Raw genomic sequence first — 21,139 nt, forward strand, 5'->3', positions numbered from 1 at the left:
TTTTTTTATATCAAGGCGTGTTGTGAAAGGATAAGGCTAGGGGTAGAGATGGCAATTAAGAGATTATCACAATAGCCTAGCCATTGGGCAAAGAAAAAGAACCAGAATTAGACTGGTGGCAATTGCAATAGAAAAGAAAGGAAAGAGTTATGAAACTTTGTAAAGAAGAAGTCAATACAACCCAAAAGCAAGAGAAGAGTTGAGGATGCTTTCAATATTATCTTCTTGCCAGCCAGGAAGATGGCACAATTCACAAGAATGGGGAAGTCCGAGTAGAAAGTCCGTGTCAGGAAGACCGTGGCTTCTGCTTTAGACATGCTTAGTGGTATATGTGTGGGGTCCTATCCAAATGGAACTTAGGAAAAAGATTATTGCAAAGTCATCCATGCAGTTGGATTTATGTGACTGGATGGCTCTAATGTCAGTAAAGAAGGAAGAGAGGTCATATGCGGAGAATGAGGCATTCAGAGGTAGGATTATGGGCTTAAGGCATATGGAAACAGGACCTGCTCTCCAATAGATGAAATTCTGGAGACCTTTCTGGCTCATAGATTAAGAGCTGGAAGGAACCTCTGGAGCCATCTGATCTAGTCATCCCCTCCCCACCTCCTTGTTTTATAATTAAGAAATTTGAAACCAAGAGTGGTGAAGTGAACTCCCTAATAGAGAATGGCATTTTACAATAAAGCCCCACCTATCTCAAATGTGCAAATAATTGTAATAACAATAATAATGATAGAATTTATATAGTGCTTTAAGATTTACAAAGCACTTTATTTGTATTGACTCATTTGATCCTCCCACCAATCTTGTGATCTTGGTGTTACCATTTTACAGATGGGGAATCTAAATGCTCACACATATTGGGTTTTCTGCTCTCAATCTCCTTGTACTCAGCTATAGAACCAAACTCAACTACTGACTGACTCTCAACTCCTCTCACTTCATCACCAATGTGCCTTTGTTCCTGCTGTTTTTACTTCTGGAATGCTCTTTCTGCTCCCACCCCATTCTGGACTGTCAAAGGTCATCTCCTCCAGGATGTTTGCTCCATCCTCTCTTCTCATTCTCAGACTTCCCAAAGCACTTGTTCTTATACCTCATCAATGTACCGGCCAGATATTATTTCAAATATTTGTTATTTGTACACGTGCAGCATTCTCCTACTAGACTGTAAGTTCTATGAGGGCAGGGACTGTGTTATCTCTAAACTTAGTAACTCATCCAGTGCTCTGTACCCAGTAGATGCTAAATAGCCATCTGCCAAATTGAACAGAAGCAGAAATGTACCTTGGATTTCAACCCATTCAAAATTATGCCTAAGCTAAGAAAAATATGGTGGATATGATGGCTAGAGTGAAGTACAATTGATAGAGCATCCTGGATTTTGTGTGGAACCAAGATGACAGGTTCAAATCCTGGCTCTGGAACTTAGTACTTGTGTCATTTTCTTCCCAAGCCTCAGTTTTCTCATTTGTAAAAAATAAGGAGGTTGCAGTATTGTCCTGTGAAGTCCCTCTCCCAGTGAGCCCATATAACAGGGATAGAGGGTAGACCTATAATTTCATTTATATCGGGAACTCCTGGATGCTGAAACTGCCTCTATCAACACAGGATGACACCTTCTCTGCAATGTCTCCTCTTAGGGAAGGCAGCTAGGTGGCAACAGTGGATAAAGCGCCAGGCCTGAAGTCAGGGAGACTCATTTTCCTGAATTCAAATCTGGTCTCAGACACTTACTAGCTATGTGATCCTGGGCAAGTCACTCCACTGTTTGCCTCTGTTTCCTCATTTGTAAAATGAGCTGGAGGAAAAAACGGCAAAGCACTCCAGTATCTCTGCCATGAAAACGCAAACAAGGCCATGAAGAGTCAGACACAACTGAAAACAACCGAACAATAACAATGGCATCTTAAAGGGTCACCTGGAGCATAGAAAGGTTCAATGACTTGACTAGGGTCACAAAGCCAGAACATGTCAGAAGCAAGACTGGACCTCAGGTCTTCCTGCCTTTTGAGGATAGCTCTCAATCCACTATAACAAGCCCAATAAGCCATTAGATGAAATTATTTCTGATGATTAAAATAATACTTCTCCAGCACCATTATTCTGAAGACAGATTCTTGATAACAATGGGAATAAGCGTATGTACATATTTATCTATAGACCTGGAGGTCTCTGCTTTAGGAGGTGTCAGTCACTAAACATTTAGTAAGCGCCTACTATTTGCCAGGCTCTGCACTAAGCACTAGGGATACAAAGAAAGCTAAGAGACAGTCCCTGCCCTCAAGAAGCTTGCAATCTAATGAGATAACTAGGCAAAGACAAGCTCTATACAGGATGAACAGGAAATAATTAACAGAGGGAAGGCCCTAGAATTAAGACAGGCTGGGAAAGGCTTCCAGTAGAAGATGGGAGGTTAGCTGGGACTTACAGGAAGCTGGGAGCAGGGGATGAGGAGGGAAAGCATTCCAGACATGGGGAACAGAGAACTGGAAAGGCAGGGGAGTAGCATCCAGGGGGTGAAGGGTTTGAAATGCCCAGCAGACAATTTCATATTTGATTCCTTCTTGAATGGAATGTTTACTGATAGCATGGATATTTTTAAAAACCAATTTTCTGACATATACCACTATTACTAAGATTAGCCATCTTGCATCTTTACTGCATATGGTACAAATTTGGACACATAAATCCAGTTACATGAAGGTCCTAATTAGTTGAGATGTTACTCTTCTTTTATTAAACATTTCCAAATTCAGAATCCAAAATTATTATTAAAGAATTATTTGTTTGCATTTTTAAAATCTTCTAGGAGAAGGATTAAAGAGGTTACTTAGGCAGCTGGGTGGCTCAGTGATCAGACTACTGGGCCTGAAGTCAAGAAGACTTTTGTTGAAATTCAGCCTCAGACACTGGCTGTGTGATCTTGAGCAAATCCCTTAACCTCTCTTTGTCTAATCTTCTTCAACTGTAAAATAGCACCTTGGAATTAGGGTTAACCCTCAAAAGGTTGTTGTAAGGATCAAAAGGGAATTTTTGTAAAGGGCATAGCACAGTAGCCAGCACACAGTAGGCATCGTATAATCACTTATTTTCTTCCCTTTCCCCACACCTCTCCAAAGAGGTGAAAGAACACTGGATTTGGAGGCAGCTCTCCATGGTTCCAAACTCACCTCCAAAGTTTACTAATTTCATGACTCGGGGCAAATCACTTACCTTCTCAATGCTTTAGGTATTTCTTTAAAACTGTAAATTGAAGATCAGGTGCCAATCTACACTGATAAAAGGAATTTTCTCACTTGGGAGCCCCATATATCAGTAGGGAAAGGTCCAGTCCTTATCCTTATCCTACCTACTTCACAGAGTTTCTGTAGAGAAAGTGCTTTTTGAAACCTTAAAGTATCATATAAATGAAAGCTTATAACAGCAACATATTTGTTCTTTTTTTGCACCTCTCACAAATGTCAGTTTCCTTGTTCCCCCTTCATATTTCCAACACCAGCTGGAGACATTGTAGTACAACAAGAAAATAGCCTGAAGCCATTAGGTTTAATAGTCCCTGAGGAAGCCTGTAGCTTGCCAGGAATTTAAGGTTGTTTTGCTTTGTTTCCTTTTAGAGGCAAATTTTTAGCCGATTTATGAGTTCTGTTGGGTTGGCATAGATGCATGGTCTAGAAAACTAAGGAGGCTTTTTATTATTTTCTGAAATCACCACCTAGTTTGCCACCGGAATTGAAAATACTAACAAATATTTTCAAATCACGTAATATTAAAACAAAATGAACCATTTGAAAGAATATCAATTTATTGCCCTCCATGGAATTCATTTTACCCATGGTGCTGGATAGAAATGAATTGGTTTTGGTCCATCAGAATCTCTATAGATAAATGACATCAGAGGCAGGTCCAGGAACATGAAGAACTTGGAGGCTGTTCCCTGGAAGGAAGGACAAGGGGTGCCCTGAGTGACCTGAACTCAATCAGGGGGTTCTATCACTGATCCCTGGACATTTTGGCTACTCTGACTCTCCAAGTTGGCAGTCCCCATAGAGGCAAGAGCACTGATATTAGATTCAGGAGACCTGGGTTTGAATCCTACTTCCAACACTTGGTAATTGTGTGAACTTACTGAGTGATTCATTTCTCTTCTGAGAGGCTCAGTTTGTTGACCTGCAAAATGAGGGTTGGACATGATGGTCTCTGAGTTCCCTTCTGACTCCAGATGCTAAGAGAGGTAAGATTAGGACTCAGATTCTCTGACTGCAAATTCAGGGCAAGCTTTTCTCAAAAATTACTTACTTAGGAGCAAGATTCAACCAGTTGCCAGAGCAACCTTCCTAAGGTATATCTGATTATCCCTCTCCGTCTCCCTCTCCGTCTCCCTCTCCCTCTCCCTCTCCTCTCTCCCTCTCCCTCTCCCTCTCCCTCTCCCTCTCTCTCTCTCTCTCTCTCACACACACACACACACACACACACACACACTCTCTCTCTCTCTCTCTCTCTCTCTCTCTCTCTCTCTCTCTCTCTCTCTCTCTCTCTCTCCCTCCCTCAAAAACTTCCAGGGTCTCCCTATTACTTACAAGGTAAAATACTGCATCCAAGGGCCTCTACAACCTGGTTTCAACCTGGTTTCACACAAAGGTCTTTCAGGTACTTGACTACTCACTGTTTCCCATTTCAGTCCTGACCTCTCCCACCTCCAGACATTTGCACACACTATTCCCTATACCTGGAATGGACCTGTCTCCACATCTTTGCCTGCTGAAAACCTTTTATTTCCTTCAAAGCCCAGTTCACGTACAGCCTTCCCCTCCATGAAGCCTTTCCCCAAAAGAAAGAATCGTTCCATCCTGGAATCCCTCAGGCTGCTTGATATGACTTCTCCTATGCACTTGATGATTTTCTCATTTGTTTTATGGTGTCTACAGGTCATACCCAGAGTGAGTCTACAAGGTCTCCTGGAAGGCAGGGACTATTGTTATTGCAATAACCACTTTCATAATTTAATTTAGAAAATTATTTAATTTATTAACTAATTTAACTAATTTAGAAAATCTTTGATCTATTTCAGTCATGTCCAACTCTGTGACCCCCATTTGGAGTTTTCTTGGCAAAGATACTGGAGGGGTTTGCCATTTCTTTGTACAGCTCATTTTACAGATGAATAAACTGAGCCCCACAGGGTAAAGTGACTTGCCCAGTGACACATAGCTAGGAAATGTCTGAGGTCATACTTGAACTCAGGAAGATGAGTCTTCCTGACTCTAGGTATGGCACCCTATCCACTGTGCCACCCAGCTGCCCCAATTATGATGATGATGATGATGATGATAACTAGCATTTATATAACACTTCAAGGTTTACAAAGAGCTTTACAAATATTATATTTGATCAGCACCACATCCCTGGGAGGTAGATGCTAGTTCACTTTATAAATTATAATGACAATAATAAAAGCTAACATGTACAGAGCACCTACTATGTTCAGGCACTGTGCTAAGTGCTTTACAAATACTATCTCCTCTGATCCTCCCAACAACCTTGGGTGGTAGGTGCTATCATTATCCCCCTTTTACAGATGAGGAAAGAGGTTAAGTGACTTGCGCAGGATCACATAGTCAGTAAGTGTCTGAGGTCAGATTTGAACTCCTGACTCCCTGTCCAGCACTGTATCCTAGTTGCCCCTCCCCATTGAGAGAGTCTTCTCATTGGGCAAAACCTACTACACCAACAAAATCACAGGTCAGGTACAAAAAAAGAAATGATTTAAAACAATTCAAGTAGGACAGCTCCTCACAATTGAAGCCAGTAACTCCAAGGCACAGAGTGAGTCATTAAAAGCTACTTAAGCAGCTCGCTTCTTTTCCCCATTGTGGCTCTCTGGCCTTCTGAGCCCAGTGAGAGAATGTCAAGACTCAAATGCATCATGGGAGTTTTAAGTTCATTCATTCATTCATTCAAGAAACAGTTCTTGAAAGTTGCAATGTATAATCATTGCGCTGCTCAAACTCTGAAAGAAATATTTAAAGGAATAATTTATTCTATTTGTGAAATCTTATGCAGTTCTAAAGAAGTCTTTTTTTGGTTTAAAAAATTTGAAAGAGAAGTAAAATACACTCAAGTTTCTAAGCCTTGTGGATTCCCAGGCAAAGAGGAAAGGTATAATCATATGTCAGTCTATATTAAGATCTTCCTCACAGAAAGAATCAGAAGCAGCAATGTTGGGCACCCTCGCTGGTGGCAAGTTCCCATGAAGCTGAGAAGAAATGAGATTCTAAGCATAGGATCTAGAAAACCTGGAACACAAATTGTGAAGACCCCATGGAAAAGAAATATTAGACCACTTCCCAGGACAGGCATCTCTAGCTCTGGGTTCCAATTTAGCCACTAGGTATCATGTACCATGTATATGGGATCTTTTTATTATTGTTAATAATTTAATAATAATGATAATGTTGTGGGGCAATAGAAAGAATGCTGGGTTTGGCTTGGGAGTCAAAGGATATGAGTTCAAATGCTGACTTTGGCAAGACTTTGAGCAAGTCAATGTAGCTTTCTGAGACTCCCTATCCTGAATGAGATTTTCCTTCTCTGATGCTATAGAAAAGTCCTGCAGGTCCTTAAAGAACCTCCCAACTACCTCCTTACCCCAAGAAGAGGACTTGTAGCCCAATCTGACCCCAATACCAAATGTTCTGGAGCTCAGGTGTCTCCAGTCTCCATTTCCAGACACATAAATAGTTTTCTTTTCTAAAACAAAATGGCACCTTCTTGCTTACCTATGGTGATCTGGCTGACACAGCTGTAGTAACTTCCCGTTGTTGCACTGGAGAGGTTGTAGCTCCCACTGCTAACCTCTTTGTCTGTTCAAAAGAAAGAGAGAGGGTGAGTCAGCATAGGTTACATGGCCTGGCTGAGAAACTAAGGCTAGGACCTGGGGAACTCCCAGGACAGAAATTCCCTCTTCCAATGCAAGTTGGCAACTTCTATGCAATTTACAATCTCAGAGAGTTGCCTAGAGCTCTGAGAAGTTCAATGACTTGCCCAGGGTCACACAGCTAGTGTGTGAAACCAGATTTGAACTCAGGAAGATGAGTCTTCCTAACTCCAGGCCCTGCACCCTATGAACTATGGTGTCACCTAGCTGCCCTGATAATTATATTACAAATAGGGCAAATGATGCACACAAAACCATAGATCTGGGTAAGTGAAACATACCCAAGACATACTAGGCACAAGAGTTCACATGAAGAATTCTTCCTCCTGGGACAAAAAACAATATGGGGTAGAGGCAATGTCAACATAGAACAGAAGAGGTGGCAGTGAAAGGCACTGTCCAACCATAGCTCCAACCAATAAGCTGGGGAAGTCTGCCCCACAAGAAGTCAGGCTTGTGCCTCCATGCAGCAATGGAGAAGGAAAGCAAAATCACAGAAGAGAGATGACACCTTGGGCCATGGGGATGACAAACTCCAGAACCCCCATTAGATGAAAATATGACCTGGGAAGGAAATATATCACCATGTAAGCATCCCAAGACAAAGTCCTTGTTTTCCTGTCCTGGGAACACACTTGAAATGCATTTTTGTAGAAGGAACATGAAACAGTAGATAACTTGTTGGACTCATAGTCAAAGGGACCCAGGTTCAAATCCTGCTTCTGCTAATCACTGGCCAAGTGACCATGGCCAAGTCACTTCACTCCTCTATTCACTTCTTCAATTTCCTCACTTACAAAATGGGAAGAAAATAACTCTAGGGCCTATTTCACCAAGGCTGTTGGGAGGATCAATTGAGGGGAAAAATACATGAAGGGCCTTTCAAACTTTAAAGCATTATACAAATATTAATTTTTATTATTTGCTTGTATAGCATCTGTTAGGCAAGAACAGCCATAAGTTAGAAGGAAGAGAGTTTGTAAAGGGCCCTGAAGGTCAGACAGAGGAGTCTGGGTTTGATACTAGAGGTGACCCATAGTAGCCTTTTGCATAGGGGAGGAAAATTGGGGAAATTACTCTAGTATGCTATTTTCATTTATACACTTCTACTAACCAACAAAGTTCAGACCAAAAACATCTCTGCTGAATAACTAATTTTAAAGCTGTCAGGCTCCTGACTTCTTAGCTAATCCTTCACTGGTAGATTGTGTTTGAAGTCCTTGCCACAGGATCGGTTTTTCCCTCCCAAGAGAAAAGGTTGATTGGTAGAGGTTACAAGGAGAAAGACAAGTCCTAAACAGAGCTCATCATCTAAGGGCCCCAGTCCCTCCCCTCCTCCAAAACTTGCCTTTTTCTATAAAGGGCACCACCATCCTCTAGAGCCAAAACTCCTTCTCTGCATCCTTCATCTCATTCCCCCTCCAAACTCAGTTTTCCAGTTTGGCTTATTCTGCCTCCATAACATCTCTCACATCAGACCCCTTCTTGTCACTCACAAAACCAAGTAACAGAAAGTAAACCCTTGTTGTAGTAGGGAATTCTGTCTTATATAGGTCAGACTAGGTGGTCACTGAGGAATATTCCAACTCTCTAATTCTATGATTCTGTAAGACTCTTGAGGGCAGGTACTTTTTTTTTCATTTTTGCCTTTGTATCCCCTTACTCCCTAGTATAGTGCCTGATATAAAGTAAACAACCAATATGTTTGGAGCACTGTGCTAGGGGCTGGGGATACAGAGACACCAGTTAATTGGTCCTGCCCTCAAGGAACTTACAGTCTGAGACAAAACACATATATGTTGGCAGTTGCCTTCTCCCTATCTCAAACAACCCCCACACCTCCAACACACACTGCATGCACAGATATCTCTGGTTACTTCCAGTGGACCATATGGGAGCTCTGGGGGATTTACTACTATCTGGCCATGATTCATTGATGCATAAAGTCTCCATCATTGGCTGCTGAGTTGATACTCTGGATGTATCAAAGGAGCCAGCCACCCCCTCAGTTATTCATTTTCCTTCAGGCTTCAAAATGGGAGAGCAACTTTAAACTGTCCAGAGGTTCCAGTGAGTGTCTCTTCACCCTATGTGGTCACGTTCCATGAACAATATGTCATGACTAGCCAACCTGTGCCTGGATTGGACTACCCCATTTTGTTTCTTCTTTCCTTTGTTTCAAGGCCTTTTGAGAACATAAAATGCTTGGGTGTCAGAAGTGGCATCTCCCACTAGCAAAGGAACAGCAATTTCATGTCACAAAGTGGGAATGGCTACAGCAGAGGGAAGTACCTGCATCAGACAGTCCAACGATGAATAGAATAGACTAGAGTACCTAAGCCAAGGGAGGAACCGGGTTTGGAGAGAAGGAACCATAACAATCAAACTCAGTTTATTTATTGAACAATTCCAACTGAGTAAAAATATAACATGGTTATGAGCAGTCTTGCAAAAACTGCCTTGTCCCAACCAGACTTGAATATTGACCTCCCAGCTGACTAAGCTAGGAGCAATAAGTGAGTTACTGAATTCTGTTTTGATCATTCTGCAACACGTGCTTCGAGTAGGAACAAATCTCGTATCCATTCTTAATTCATATATGTGCACTGAGTATCTTTTATTTTCTCTCTTGGGAAAACCCCAGATTAGACCCAAAAGCAATACTTTCCCTCAGTAGCCTCGTTAGGGGTAATGAGCCAACCTGTGTGAGAATGGAAAGCCTAATTCCCCCAACTAGAGGTCAGTTTCCTTTGGAACTGACAAACCATGATGACAGAAAAATGACAGCAAGTTTTCTAGATCTCCAGTCCCTGTGGTCTCAGTCCCTCTATTCCCTGGGCTAGATACATATGTAATTCTAGGTAGGCTATATACAAAATAAATACAAATAGTTCTGAGAAGGAGGGAACTAGTAGCTAGGAGGAATCATAAAAGTTTTTGTGTAGAGTATAGTCCTTATACTAGGTCTTAAAGGAATTCAAAGATGCAGAAATGAGTTGAAAAAGCACATTCCAGGGATGGAGGGGAGCCAATGCAAAGGCATACAAGTGAGAAATGAAATACCCAGTAGAAGGAAAACCAAGTACACAAATATGGTGAGAACTCAGACCTGAATTTAAATATTAGCTGTGTTATACCGGGCAAATCACTTCACCTCTCTGGGTCTCAGTTCCCTCATCGGTAAAATGAAGGTGTTGGACTTCGTGGTCTATAAGATGGTTCCTTCTAGTTTCAGAACTATGATCTTATGATTCAGTGAGCAAGTCTCATAACTCTCAGAAGAAAAATAATTGACACTCATGGGGGGAAAAGAAAGTAAATAGACTTAGGCACAGCAAAGATGATGGCCGGGGGTAGGGGGTAGATATCGGAAACCTGGGCAATGTAGTGAATACAAAGTATGAATGAAGATTAAAAAGTCTGGATGTTTATGAAGAGATCTGAATGAGGATTGATTTGGTTGAAAGGGTAACCTCCAGCTACCACTTTGGCAACCATGGGAGAAAAAGACAGAGTATGAGCAAACAACTGGTGGAATGAAAGCATTGGGTATTGAGTCAGGGATAGGGAGAAGAGTGAGGGTTGCTATCTATGGGAATTAAGTGGAATTGATGGGTTTCATGGCAGCAAGAGGCCATCTATTCTGTGAAACGCTCTCAAACCCTCTGAAGAAAAGCTCCTGCTGAAGAGAAACTAGCCATTGGTTGGATTTGGAAAAATTCATAGACTGCAAGAGTTTGAATGGACCTCCAATGCCACCTACTCCAACTCTCTCATTTTACAGATGAGAACCTGAGACCCCAAGAGGTTAGGTGACCTGACTAACATCACACAGGAATGTCAGGAATAGAGCTAAAAGGGACCTTAGAGGCTATCTACTCCAACCCTTCCCCCACTTCCATTTAACAGATGAGGAAAACAGGGCCCAGAATCCCGTGGTAATGGTGGTAATGGTGGTGGGGGGGGGGGGTGGTAGCAGTAGTAGAAGTGGTAGTAGCAGTAGTAGTGCGAAGAGGAAAAGGAAGAGGAGGATGAGGAGTGGCATTAGGAGTAGTGGTGGTGGTGGTAATAATAATAATAAATTATACATACAACTGCCCTGAATATTTTTTTATATTATCTTACTTCTATCTAATGCTTTGTACATGATAGATGTTTTCTGAGTTTCTTTCCTATCTAAGCCAAATACATTTTTTCAAAACTGTGATTAAAAACCACTTCATATCTATTTTAAGATTTTTATGTTCTGTTTTAAAGAGTTTTTTAAATATTCTATCCTACAGAAAGGGGCATGAGCTGCATTCAGCTACGCCGGTCTTCAGATAGCAGACATAAAATCCATCAGCAGACCTGTACTCAAAGCCTTTCCCTCTTGGGAGCCCCTGTTAGAGGCTGCCCAATGCTAGCATAGCCTTTGATAATGCAGGGTCACCTACACACCGGGATAAAGGATCAGAGAGATACCTTAATGGAGAGGCAATGATGCTGTATTTGATATTCATCAAGCTTGGCTCTGCCTTAAATTCTACTCTGTCCAGTTTTATATCAAAGGGCCTTGCAGCTGGTTTCCATTTACTTTGGTTCAAAAGATGCTATTGTTTTTCCTCTGGCTCCTCTGCTCCCTGATTCAGCATTAAAATCCCCAATCGCCTAGTTCTGTCTTTGCCTGGGGTGAAAGAACCCAGCCTGTCACTTCTTTTACTGCTGTAGGTTAAGTTTTAGCTATCACTACTTTCTTCTAATCTCAGAAAAGGCCTGACGTGGCCTCCCAAGCACCCATGACCAGCTTTCTGACCACACAGCATTCCTTCACCTTTTCTCCTAAAACAGACTTAAGCAAGAAAAAGACAGATTCCAGCCATCTTTTGTTTGGCAGTGTGACTTTCCCATGACTTTCCCCAGTGGGGAGATGGTTGTTCTTCCCTCCCCAATGCACCTCTCTTGGATCGTCTCTTTGAAATAATCTTTTGTGTTACTTCTAATTTTATAACATTAAGTTTACCCGTTAGACAAAAGTCTGGTTCTCCTAGACTGTTTTTGAGCCTGGCCTTTAACATACACCAAGCTTTAAATGGATCAGGGTCCTTTCTAAAGAATGATAATTTAAAGCCTTTCAAAGTAGATGTCACAAGAATAATAAATGTTATCTTCACACTACTGAATATATTCAATTGATATATGTTCATAATGATATGTATTCATTTGATACATATTCAATTGATATAGATTTATATTTAATATAGTATTTAAATCCAATGTTATAGAGAATGTTTATTTGAACTGTGAAGAAAACATTTCATGTCTGCTTTAAAATCTGATGTTCTATTTTAAAATGTTTTAAAACACTATTTTCTATAAAAAAAACATGAGTTGTTTAAAAGAGTTAGAGATCAGGCTTGAAAACAATCTAGTGGAATAGAGTTAGATAGACTGATAAGATACATAGATATACTATATGTATATATGTTGCATGTATACAGACATATATGTGCATGTATTAACATATGTATATATTTATAAAATCAGGATTAAGCTAAGCAGGATTTAATAGTTGACAATTGATGGAAAAAAGTATCCGACTATACCTAGGTATTTATATGTCTTTAAATCCCATTCCAAACTGAAATAATCACAACTCACATTCACATAGTTCTATAAAGTTTGTATGTATATTAAGCTATAAAAGCTTAAAATTGCACTAAGACTTTTGGGTGACCTTGAATAATAAAAGTGATGATGATAGTAACTAACTACAAATATAATTAATAATTAAATATAATTACTTATCATAAAAATGATGATAGTAACTAATGAGAGATCACTTTAAAGTTTGCAAAGCACTTTAAATATATTATCAGTTTTACAGTCTATATAATTTATATATGCATATATACTGTGTGGATTTATACATATATGCATGTGTGCATATTGTGTTACATATGTGTATATGCATATCCTGTATACGCATGTGTGTGGAATGGCAGGGGGAGGGGGGAAGAGGGGGAAGGGGTAGAAGGGACAGGCAGCAATGGAAACAAGACTCTAAGATACAGAAAAGGTACCAACGTGCATTGGTAGAAGGAGTTCCCTTATCTGGGAGTTTTCTGTGCCAATGTCATCACAGGTCCCAGTCTTTGCCATCCCCTCCATCACTGGCTGCCAAGTCCTGTCAATTCAATCCTTCACAACATCTCTCACAGCTGTTCCCTCCTCTCTACTCACCTAAACCAGCCTTGTTCAGGTCCTCACTTGGACTCTTTACAATAGCCTACTAATTGATTCCTCTGCTTCCAATCTGCCCTCTTGGATCAGCCCTTCATGCAGCCATTAAAATCACCTTCCTGAAGTTCAGGGCTGACCCTGTCATATTCTTCTGCTCAAACCCTTGAGCAGCCCCCTACCAACTTCTCGGAGAAAACCCAAGACTGAACAGGGCATTTAAAGCCCTATACACTGGTGCTCCCCATTTACCTCTCCAATTTTGTTTGGTTTGCCCCACGTTACTACCCTTTCTGAGCTATTTTCCCAACAATCCAGCTCCCTCCCCACACTGTCCCTCCCAGTCAACATTCCTTCTCTTGCTTCCATGCCTTCCTATAAATCATTCTCCAAGCCTGGAAGGCCTTCCTTCCTCACCTCTGACTCCTTGAATCCTCATCTGCCTTCCAGACTCAGCTCAGAGGCCAGCTCCTCACTAAAGGCTCTCCTAATTCCCTTCTTGGAGTTACCTCCCTGCCCACATTACCTCCTGATTACCTGGGTACATTTGCAACCCTGACCCTCTCACCCTAGCACCATCACCACCAAATATTTCACAGGCTGGCTCCAAACTCTCTCTCTAGACTGATTTCCTCTTTCTCTCCTCCCTCCCTTCTCCTCTCTCCCCCTCTCCCTCTTCCCCCCCCCGCCCCCGCCCTCTCTCCCCTCCACTCTCCTTGTCTCTTTCATTCCTCCCTCTTCCCCCTGCCGATAATTTCCAGCTAAGCTCTCCCACTTGCTTCCCATCCCCCACTGCTTTTGAACCGGCCAAGCTCTCCCAGCTCAGCTCCCCTTGTTGAAACCCTAATTCCCATCAAGTGCCATCTACTACCAAAAGCCTTTCCTGATGGCCCCAGTTGCTAGAACTCCCCTCCCCCCAAAAATACTTGAATTGACTTTGTGTATATTAGTATACAGGTATCTTATCCACATACACAAGTACTCACAACATATAGCATATACATATTCATACATAAACTTCTTTGTATCCATGTTGTTTTCCCCACAAAGATGGAAACTCCTTGAAGGTAGGTCATTTTTGTCTTTAATTCCATGGTATGCAGGCGTTTAATCCTTTGTAAATTTAATTTTTTTAATTTCAAATAGTTTTTCAATCCAAAAAGCAGATTTGCACCTGCTTTGCCAGGAGTTAAAGAACCCTAATTACTACTTAGTGAAAGCACTATTGATCGCGTAACAAGGACCCGGATTTGGGGAAAAATAAGAGGAAAGCTCCTCCCAAATCCCCTACGACTTGGGAGCTGAGGGAATGGCTAAACCAGAAACACAACCAATCCCTGTGAAGAGGGAATCCACGCTTCCAGGGGCAGCTTGGGCCTTCTGTTTTCACAGACTAAAAAGATATCTTCTCTCTGCAATTTGCAATGAGAAAAGGGACTTTTCAAGAGGGATGAAGGAAAAAATCTTGCTTCAAAGCCACTAGCTAGGGAGCAAAATTTGGTACAAAGTCCCCAAAGGGATTTGGAAATAAGCTCACAGACCTGGAATGAGTGGTGCAGGCTGGTTAGACCAGGTCTCTTCCCCATGGGAGAAGGGTGCTTTTGTAGGCAGACACAGGGAGTGATTGATGACTATTCCCAAGTACATGCCAGGGCTCTTAAGGAATTCGATCAATTTGGGTTTAGCCTGATCTGACCTACTCACGATGGCCTTGTTTATAACAAGGTTCCAGCTCCCTTGGTCTGCTTTAGTAGAAAATCAACGCCCAACATCTCTGGGCCATCGCGTGGCTTTTCTATTGTCTGGAGAAAACTTATTTCCTGAGAGCAGTTTTGAACATAGCATCATTTCCCAAAGCCAGATGAAGCCAGGAACCCAGCAGGTGGCAGCAATAAGGAATTCTCATCTTTCATCTTACCCTTTTTGTATGAGTAAGTTTATTGTACCTTCCCAATAAATCCAAATCAAGGGAGTTGACATCTTTGTCTCTGTTTCTCAAAATCCCAGACCTGACCAGTGCAAAGGAGCTTAATCCTCCAACCTACATTTGAGGAAACTAGGGCCCAGACTAGTTAAGTGGTTTAGGACAGAAGCCAGACCCCCTGCAGCATTTCCACCTATAATGCAATATTGAGATTTAAACCTATCGCCTAAGGCTGTAGAGAAATAATAAAGGAAATGGCAAGGAGTGAATCATAACCTCTTCAAACAGGACTCCATGAGGGTAGAGAGGATGACCTTAAGTACAATGGATAAGGCATTTGTACGTATGCCCTACACCTCACCACTTGGCCCCTCCTTTAAAAATGGCGTCCCTTGCAGGCTACAAGGCTTTGAGCCTTCCCTGTAACTTTTTTTTAATAGCTATAATTGATATAGGGAACTCACTACTGGGAACACACTCTACCAATGCTGAGGAGGATGGGCTCTGCAATGTACAATCCTAGAGAGTTGCCTAAAGCACAGAAATGTTCCCCAGCTATCGGAGGCCAGATTTTAACCCAGGCGTTGCAAGGTCAGCTGTCTAGCCACTCTATCACACTGTCTCTCACTCTGTAACACATGATGACATCATAAAACATCTACAAGCCATGGCAATATGAATTTTATGATTAAAATATGAATGTATTTTTAAAATAAAATAGGAATTTAAAGATGTGACCCTATTTGGAATTTTCTTTTCTTTTTTGGGGGGGGCGGGGGGTGGTCAGGCAATCCGGGTTAAGAGACTTTCCCAGGGTCAGACAGCTAGTTAAGTGTCAAGAGTCTGAGGCCACATTTGAACTCAGATCCTCCTAAGTCCACAACTGGTACTTTATCCATTGCGCCACTTAGTTGCCCCCAAAATGAGGTGACTTGCTTAGGATCATATAGCTAGCAAGTGTTTGAGGCCAGATTTGAACTTAGGTCTTCTAGACTCCAAGCTCAGTGTTCTATCCACTGTACCATTAGCTGCCTTTGGGGTTTTCTTGGCAAAGATTCTGGAGTGGTTTGCCATTTCCTTCTCCAACTCATTTCCCAGATGAGGAAACTGAGACAGAGTTAAGTGACTTGCACAGGGTCATATAACTAGTATGTGGACAAGGCTAGATTTGAACTCAGGAAGATGAGTCTTCCTGACTCTAGGCACTCTATCCACTGTACCATCAGGATGCTCTTATTTAAATATATTCAAGCTTAAATACATTCAAAAGCATCCCTTGTTGTGCCCCACTGGATGATATGTCCCAGATCTCTGTCTACTCCTGGCACCTTCCCAGTCCTAAATCTACAGTGTGGCATACAGGATAAAGTGCTCAATGTAGAGCCAGAAAGACCTGGGTTTGAATCTCAAGTCACTTAATGTCTCTGAACCTCTGTTTCCCCATTTCACAGATAGAAAGGTCAAACAGATAATGTAAATAAAGCACTTTGACAAAAAGCACCAGCTTTTTATCTCTGCTTTCCTTGAGAGCCTAGTGCCATTCCCTGTCCACAGTAGGTACTTCATAGGTGGTTCCTAAAATAATTTAAGCCAAAGATGCCAGAGTTATATGATCATTGATATAGATCTGGAAGGGACTGCAAAGGACATAGGATCCAACTGCTTCATTTTACAGATGAGGAAGATAAAACTCAGGGTAGTAAAGTGACTAGCACAGGGTCACATGGGTAGCATCGTCGATGAAATTTGAACCCAGGTCCTCTGACTTCAGAGTTGGTGCTCCTTCCAGTTACTGAACCATTAAAAACAGAACTTAGGGTCAACATCTCATGGTGGGTGCTGATGGATCTCAACATTAGAATATATTTGTACAACCACAGAATCAAGAATCAATCCCCTTCTCCGAGCCAGATTTTCTGGTGGAAGGATTGGTCAATGTCTGGCTCCTTACCAACATCATTCATTTCTTATCTCTGTTGAGGGTACCGCCACCTTCCTAGTCCCCTAAGTTCACATTCTTGGGGTCATTTTGACCCTTCCCTCCAGGTCACTGACACCTCTATACACATATATAAACATTCACATACATAGAGTTGCCAAGTCCTCTCAATTCTACCTGAAAATTAACCCTTTCATATACCCCCTCTCTATAGACACCTGGCCACCACTCTTCTTAGATCCTTATCACCTCTTGCTTAGAACATGATTAGTATTCTTTTCCTCCTCAAATTTCTTTATCTGTGTTTATGCATCCCCTCAGTAGAGTGGAAGCTTCTTAAGGGCAGGGACCATTTCATTTTTCTCTTTGTATCCCCTTTGTACTCCTAGCCATCAGTAGTTGACTAACTAATGTTCTTGAATTGCTTCACTAGCTCCACAGTACCTTTTTTGAGCTTCCCCAAGTACCAGTTGACACCTCAGTTGACAAGCATATGAAACAGCTGGAGCAAGGATTTGGTAAGCTACCAAAGACAATCATTTTCCCCACTGTGGGGAGCAAAGCTCCCTGGTACTTCTTTTACATGGCTTGAGAATAACAATCTCTCCTTACGAAAGAGTCCCAGTCAATCAGCTGTGAACCTACAGTACATTAAGTCATGAGATAAACAAAATTAAAATTGCAACATAAATAATACACATAAAGTAAAAAGCAAAAAAAAATACAAACTATCAACAATGAACAAAAAAGGAAAAAATTCTAAGTTTAATAAAAGAATAAAAATAAAAAACAACTGAGATTTCATCTCACATCCAGGAAATTAACAAACATGATAAAAGAACCAAGTTATTGCTGTTGGATGGGCTATGGGAACATAGACACACTAACATACAATTAGTGGAGTTTCAGATTGGTCCAAACATTGGGGAAAACAATTCAGTTATTCTAGAAGAAGTCACTCAGCTGTTCATAACCTTTTGATTCAGCAGCCCCATCATTGGGCATATTCCTCAAAGAGGTTAAAAATAATTTTTATAAAGGTCTCATACATAACAGAATAATCATAGCAACACTTTTATAGCAGCAAAACACCTGGAAACAAAGTTGCATCCATCAAATGTGCCGAACAAATTTTGGTTTATCAATGTTGTTGATCAGTCGTTTCAGTTGTGTACAACTCTTTGTGATCCCATTTGGGGTTTTCTTGGCAAAGCTACTGGAGCGTTTTGCCATTTCCTTCTCCAGCTCATTTTCCAGATGAGGAAACTGAGGCAAACAGCGTGGTGACTTGCCCAGGATCACACAGTTAATAAGGGTCTGAGATTGCATTTGAACTTGGGTCTTCCTGATTCCAGGCTAGGAATTCTATCCATTGTATCACCTAGCTGCCCCAAACGTATCAATGCAATGGAAAATGATCACATTTGGATTAAATTATGAATAAAAATAAATTTTAAAAAATATAGCAAGCCTTAAACAAGCTGATGTAGAGCAAAGAAAGTAGAATCAAGATAGAGATATACCAACTCAACTAAAAGGGATCTGTGACCTCACTTATATGAATGTTCCCCCCAGTGATGCAAATCACCACCCATCCAGCCATCCAGGCCTTTGCATGGAGTGTCTCCCATCCACATCCTCTTGAAAGTCTGCCACAGTGAGACTACCAGAGTTTAAGGTGTCTTGCTCAACTTTGAATGACAATTCTAGAGAACACCAGAAAAGCACCCAGACTGTAGAGAAAGCCAGTAATAGAAATGCAAAAAGGGCAGTTAAAATGCCGGTTAAACACCAGGATCAGCCCTGACTCCAACCAAGATATGATGAAAGCACAAGGTGTGGGGAGGGGGGGTGGAGAAGACTACAGGTGCAGAATGCTACATATGCTGTTATTATAATTGCTACAAGATAGCTGGTTGTGCTTAACTTTTTCTTCAGTACAAAGAATGGTGTAAGAGAGGGTTTTCTATATGGTTGGCAGAGGAAAATTATTAGGAAATGATTAGTATTTTTAAAAGGAGTTTATAAGCTTAAAATTTTAAATACAAAAATCCTTTAAAAAATGACACAAAACCTCAGAAATACACATTTTAAAATCTAGGGGCTCATCAATGCATCGACTGAATAATATTTTTTGAGTGCCTATCATGTGCAAAGCTAGGACAGCCAGGTGGTGCAGCGGATAGAACAACAAGCCTGGAGTCAGGAAGGCTCATCTTTCTGAGTTCTAATCAGTCCTCAGACACTTACTAGCTGCGTGACCTTGGAAATCACTTAACCCGGTTTGCCTCAGTTTCCTCATCTGGAAACCACTCCCGTATCTGTGCCAAGAAAACCCCAAATGGGGTCAGGCAGAATTGGACAGGACAGAAAAAAACATTTCAGCAACAACAAATGCGCAAAGACTATTTGGTATTGTTCAGTGCATAACTAGTCTTTGTTTGTGTTTCAATGTCAACTATGGGAAAACCAAGACTAAGGTGTATCCACAGAGCTTTCCCAAGTCTCCCAAAGGGCAAGGTTTTTATATGGGATGAAGTATGGATATTTGGAAGGAAAGCAAGTAATTTTTGTGATTGTCAAGGGAGCCCCTGACAGTGGGAAGAGCGCTGCCCCTGGATTCAGACTGTTAAAAGCCATTACTCAAAGACCACGGGGGAGGTGGTGAAATTCTGGAAAAGGTACAAACCAAACATTCAAAAAAAATAGATTCATAGGATTATAGACTTAGATATGGAGCTTATATAGATTATAGACTTAGATTTTAGAGTTTATCAAGTCCAATCCCTTAATTTTTCTGATACAGAAACTGAGGTACAGAAATGTGAAGTAACTAGCCCTTGGTTACACAGCTAGTCAGAGGCAGAATTTGAACTCAGGTCTCTCATTAGGATATTTTATTGAGTTTCAAATCTTTTTAGCATTAAAAAAAACCTCCTAATTTTTAGTTGTGAAGAAATAACTTGCTTCCCCTTTAATTAGTGAAGCATGCTTGCTTTTCAAAGTGATTTAACTTATTCTGAATTCATTTTCCCCACTTGGGTGCCCAATTAAGCCTTGAAAGCTTCTAGACGTTTATAGCACCCGCTATTATTTAAGCCTGGCATTGAGAGCATCCCCCAGGCAGCCTGAGAAATCTAAAATGCAGTCAAGTACAAAAGTTGGATTCCTCTGATAGCGGAAAGGATTAAAAATAGATGTCTGTCAATGAATGGATATATTCCGAAATCCTCATCAATGTGCTTACCCATGCCTGTAAGAATCTGTTAAGATTCTTCAGATGCAAGAGGACAACTGTTAGGCAGCTGAAAAGTGATTGCCAGGAGAACCATCCCTGATCGCAGCAAAGGCTTAAAGGGGGAAAAATAGGCTTCCCAATGCACTTTGTTACCTATTTGCAATTTGTTGGCAATTCACCTTCACATCCATCTCCAGTAGCAGTCCATCTAGCAGTACCTGAGTAATCATTTTACGTGGTGTATGCCCCGTAAGGCAGGTCCCTTTAAGCTTGGAAGAGGGAACAAGAAATGGAGGCAGCATGCTGCTTATAGGTTTGCCTTTCTTACCTTGCCTAAAACCCCTAGGTTCTCCCACAATAGGAGCCCTTAAGGCAGTGGCTAATATTTCCCAGTTAATTCCTTACCAGCCTTCACTTTTTAAACACCTTTCACTACTGATAATACAAGGGGAAAGGGAAAAATCATTCTGAGTGTCTGTTTCCTAACCAAGTCACTCACCAGCATCTCTGATAAAGGATGAACTAAATTACTTTTCCCCTCCACACAAACAGAAACATTGATAAGAACCCCCTAACTGGTATCTTTTAGCACAGCTTCTGGTGCTGAGCCTGAAACCTTGGGGACTGTGATTTATTCTGAAACTGGAAATATTTGCAAAGAGCAGTAGTAATCCCCTTCTGTCTAGCCAGCACCTTTATTTCCAAACTGACTTATTTTTAGGGTCTCAGGTTTTAAATTAATTTAAACTCACCCCAGCGTGATGAGGTAGATGTTGGCATTCCCCTCCTTGGCCAAACTGAGGCCTGAAGAACTTGGGAGACTGGCCCAAGGTCACCCCAGCAGCAGTAGGCTGAGGAGTGGTTGAGCTGTTCCCCTTC

General features: G+C 41.3%; 1 protein-coding gene across 1 annotated transcript in view; it reads right to left on the reverse strand.

Moving 5' to 3' along the window:
• Positions 1 to 21,139, reverse strand: part of ANO4 (anoctamin 4) — a 429,862-nt gene that overhangs the window by 408,238 nt on the left and 485 nt on the right. Inside the window, exon 2 of the mRNA XM_036759990.1 lies at positions 6,783 to 6,866. Within this exon, the coding sequence (XP_036615885.1) occupies positions 6,783 to 6,866 (84 nt within the window). The remainder of the gene's footprint in view (positions 1 to 6,782; positions 6,867 to 21,139) is intronic.

The sequence above is a fragment of the Trichosurus vulpecula genome, chromosome 5 (genome assembly GCF_011100635.1).
Source record: "Trichosurus vulpecula isolate mTriVul1 chromosome 5, mTriVul1.pri, whole genome shotgun sequence".
Classification (NCBI taxonomy): Eukaryota; Metazoa; Chordata; class Mammalia; order Diprotodontia; family Phalangeridae; genus Trichosurus; species Trichosurus vulpecula.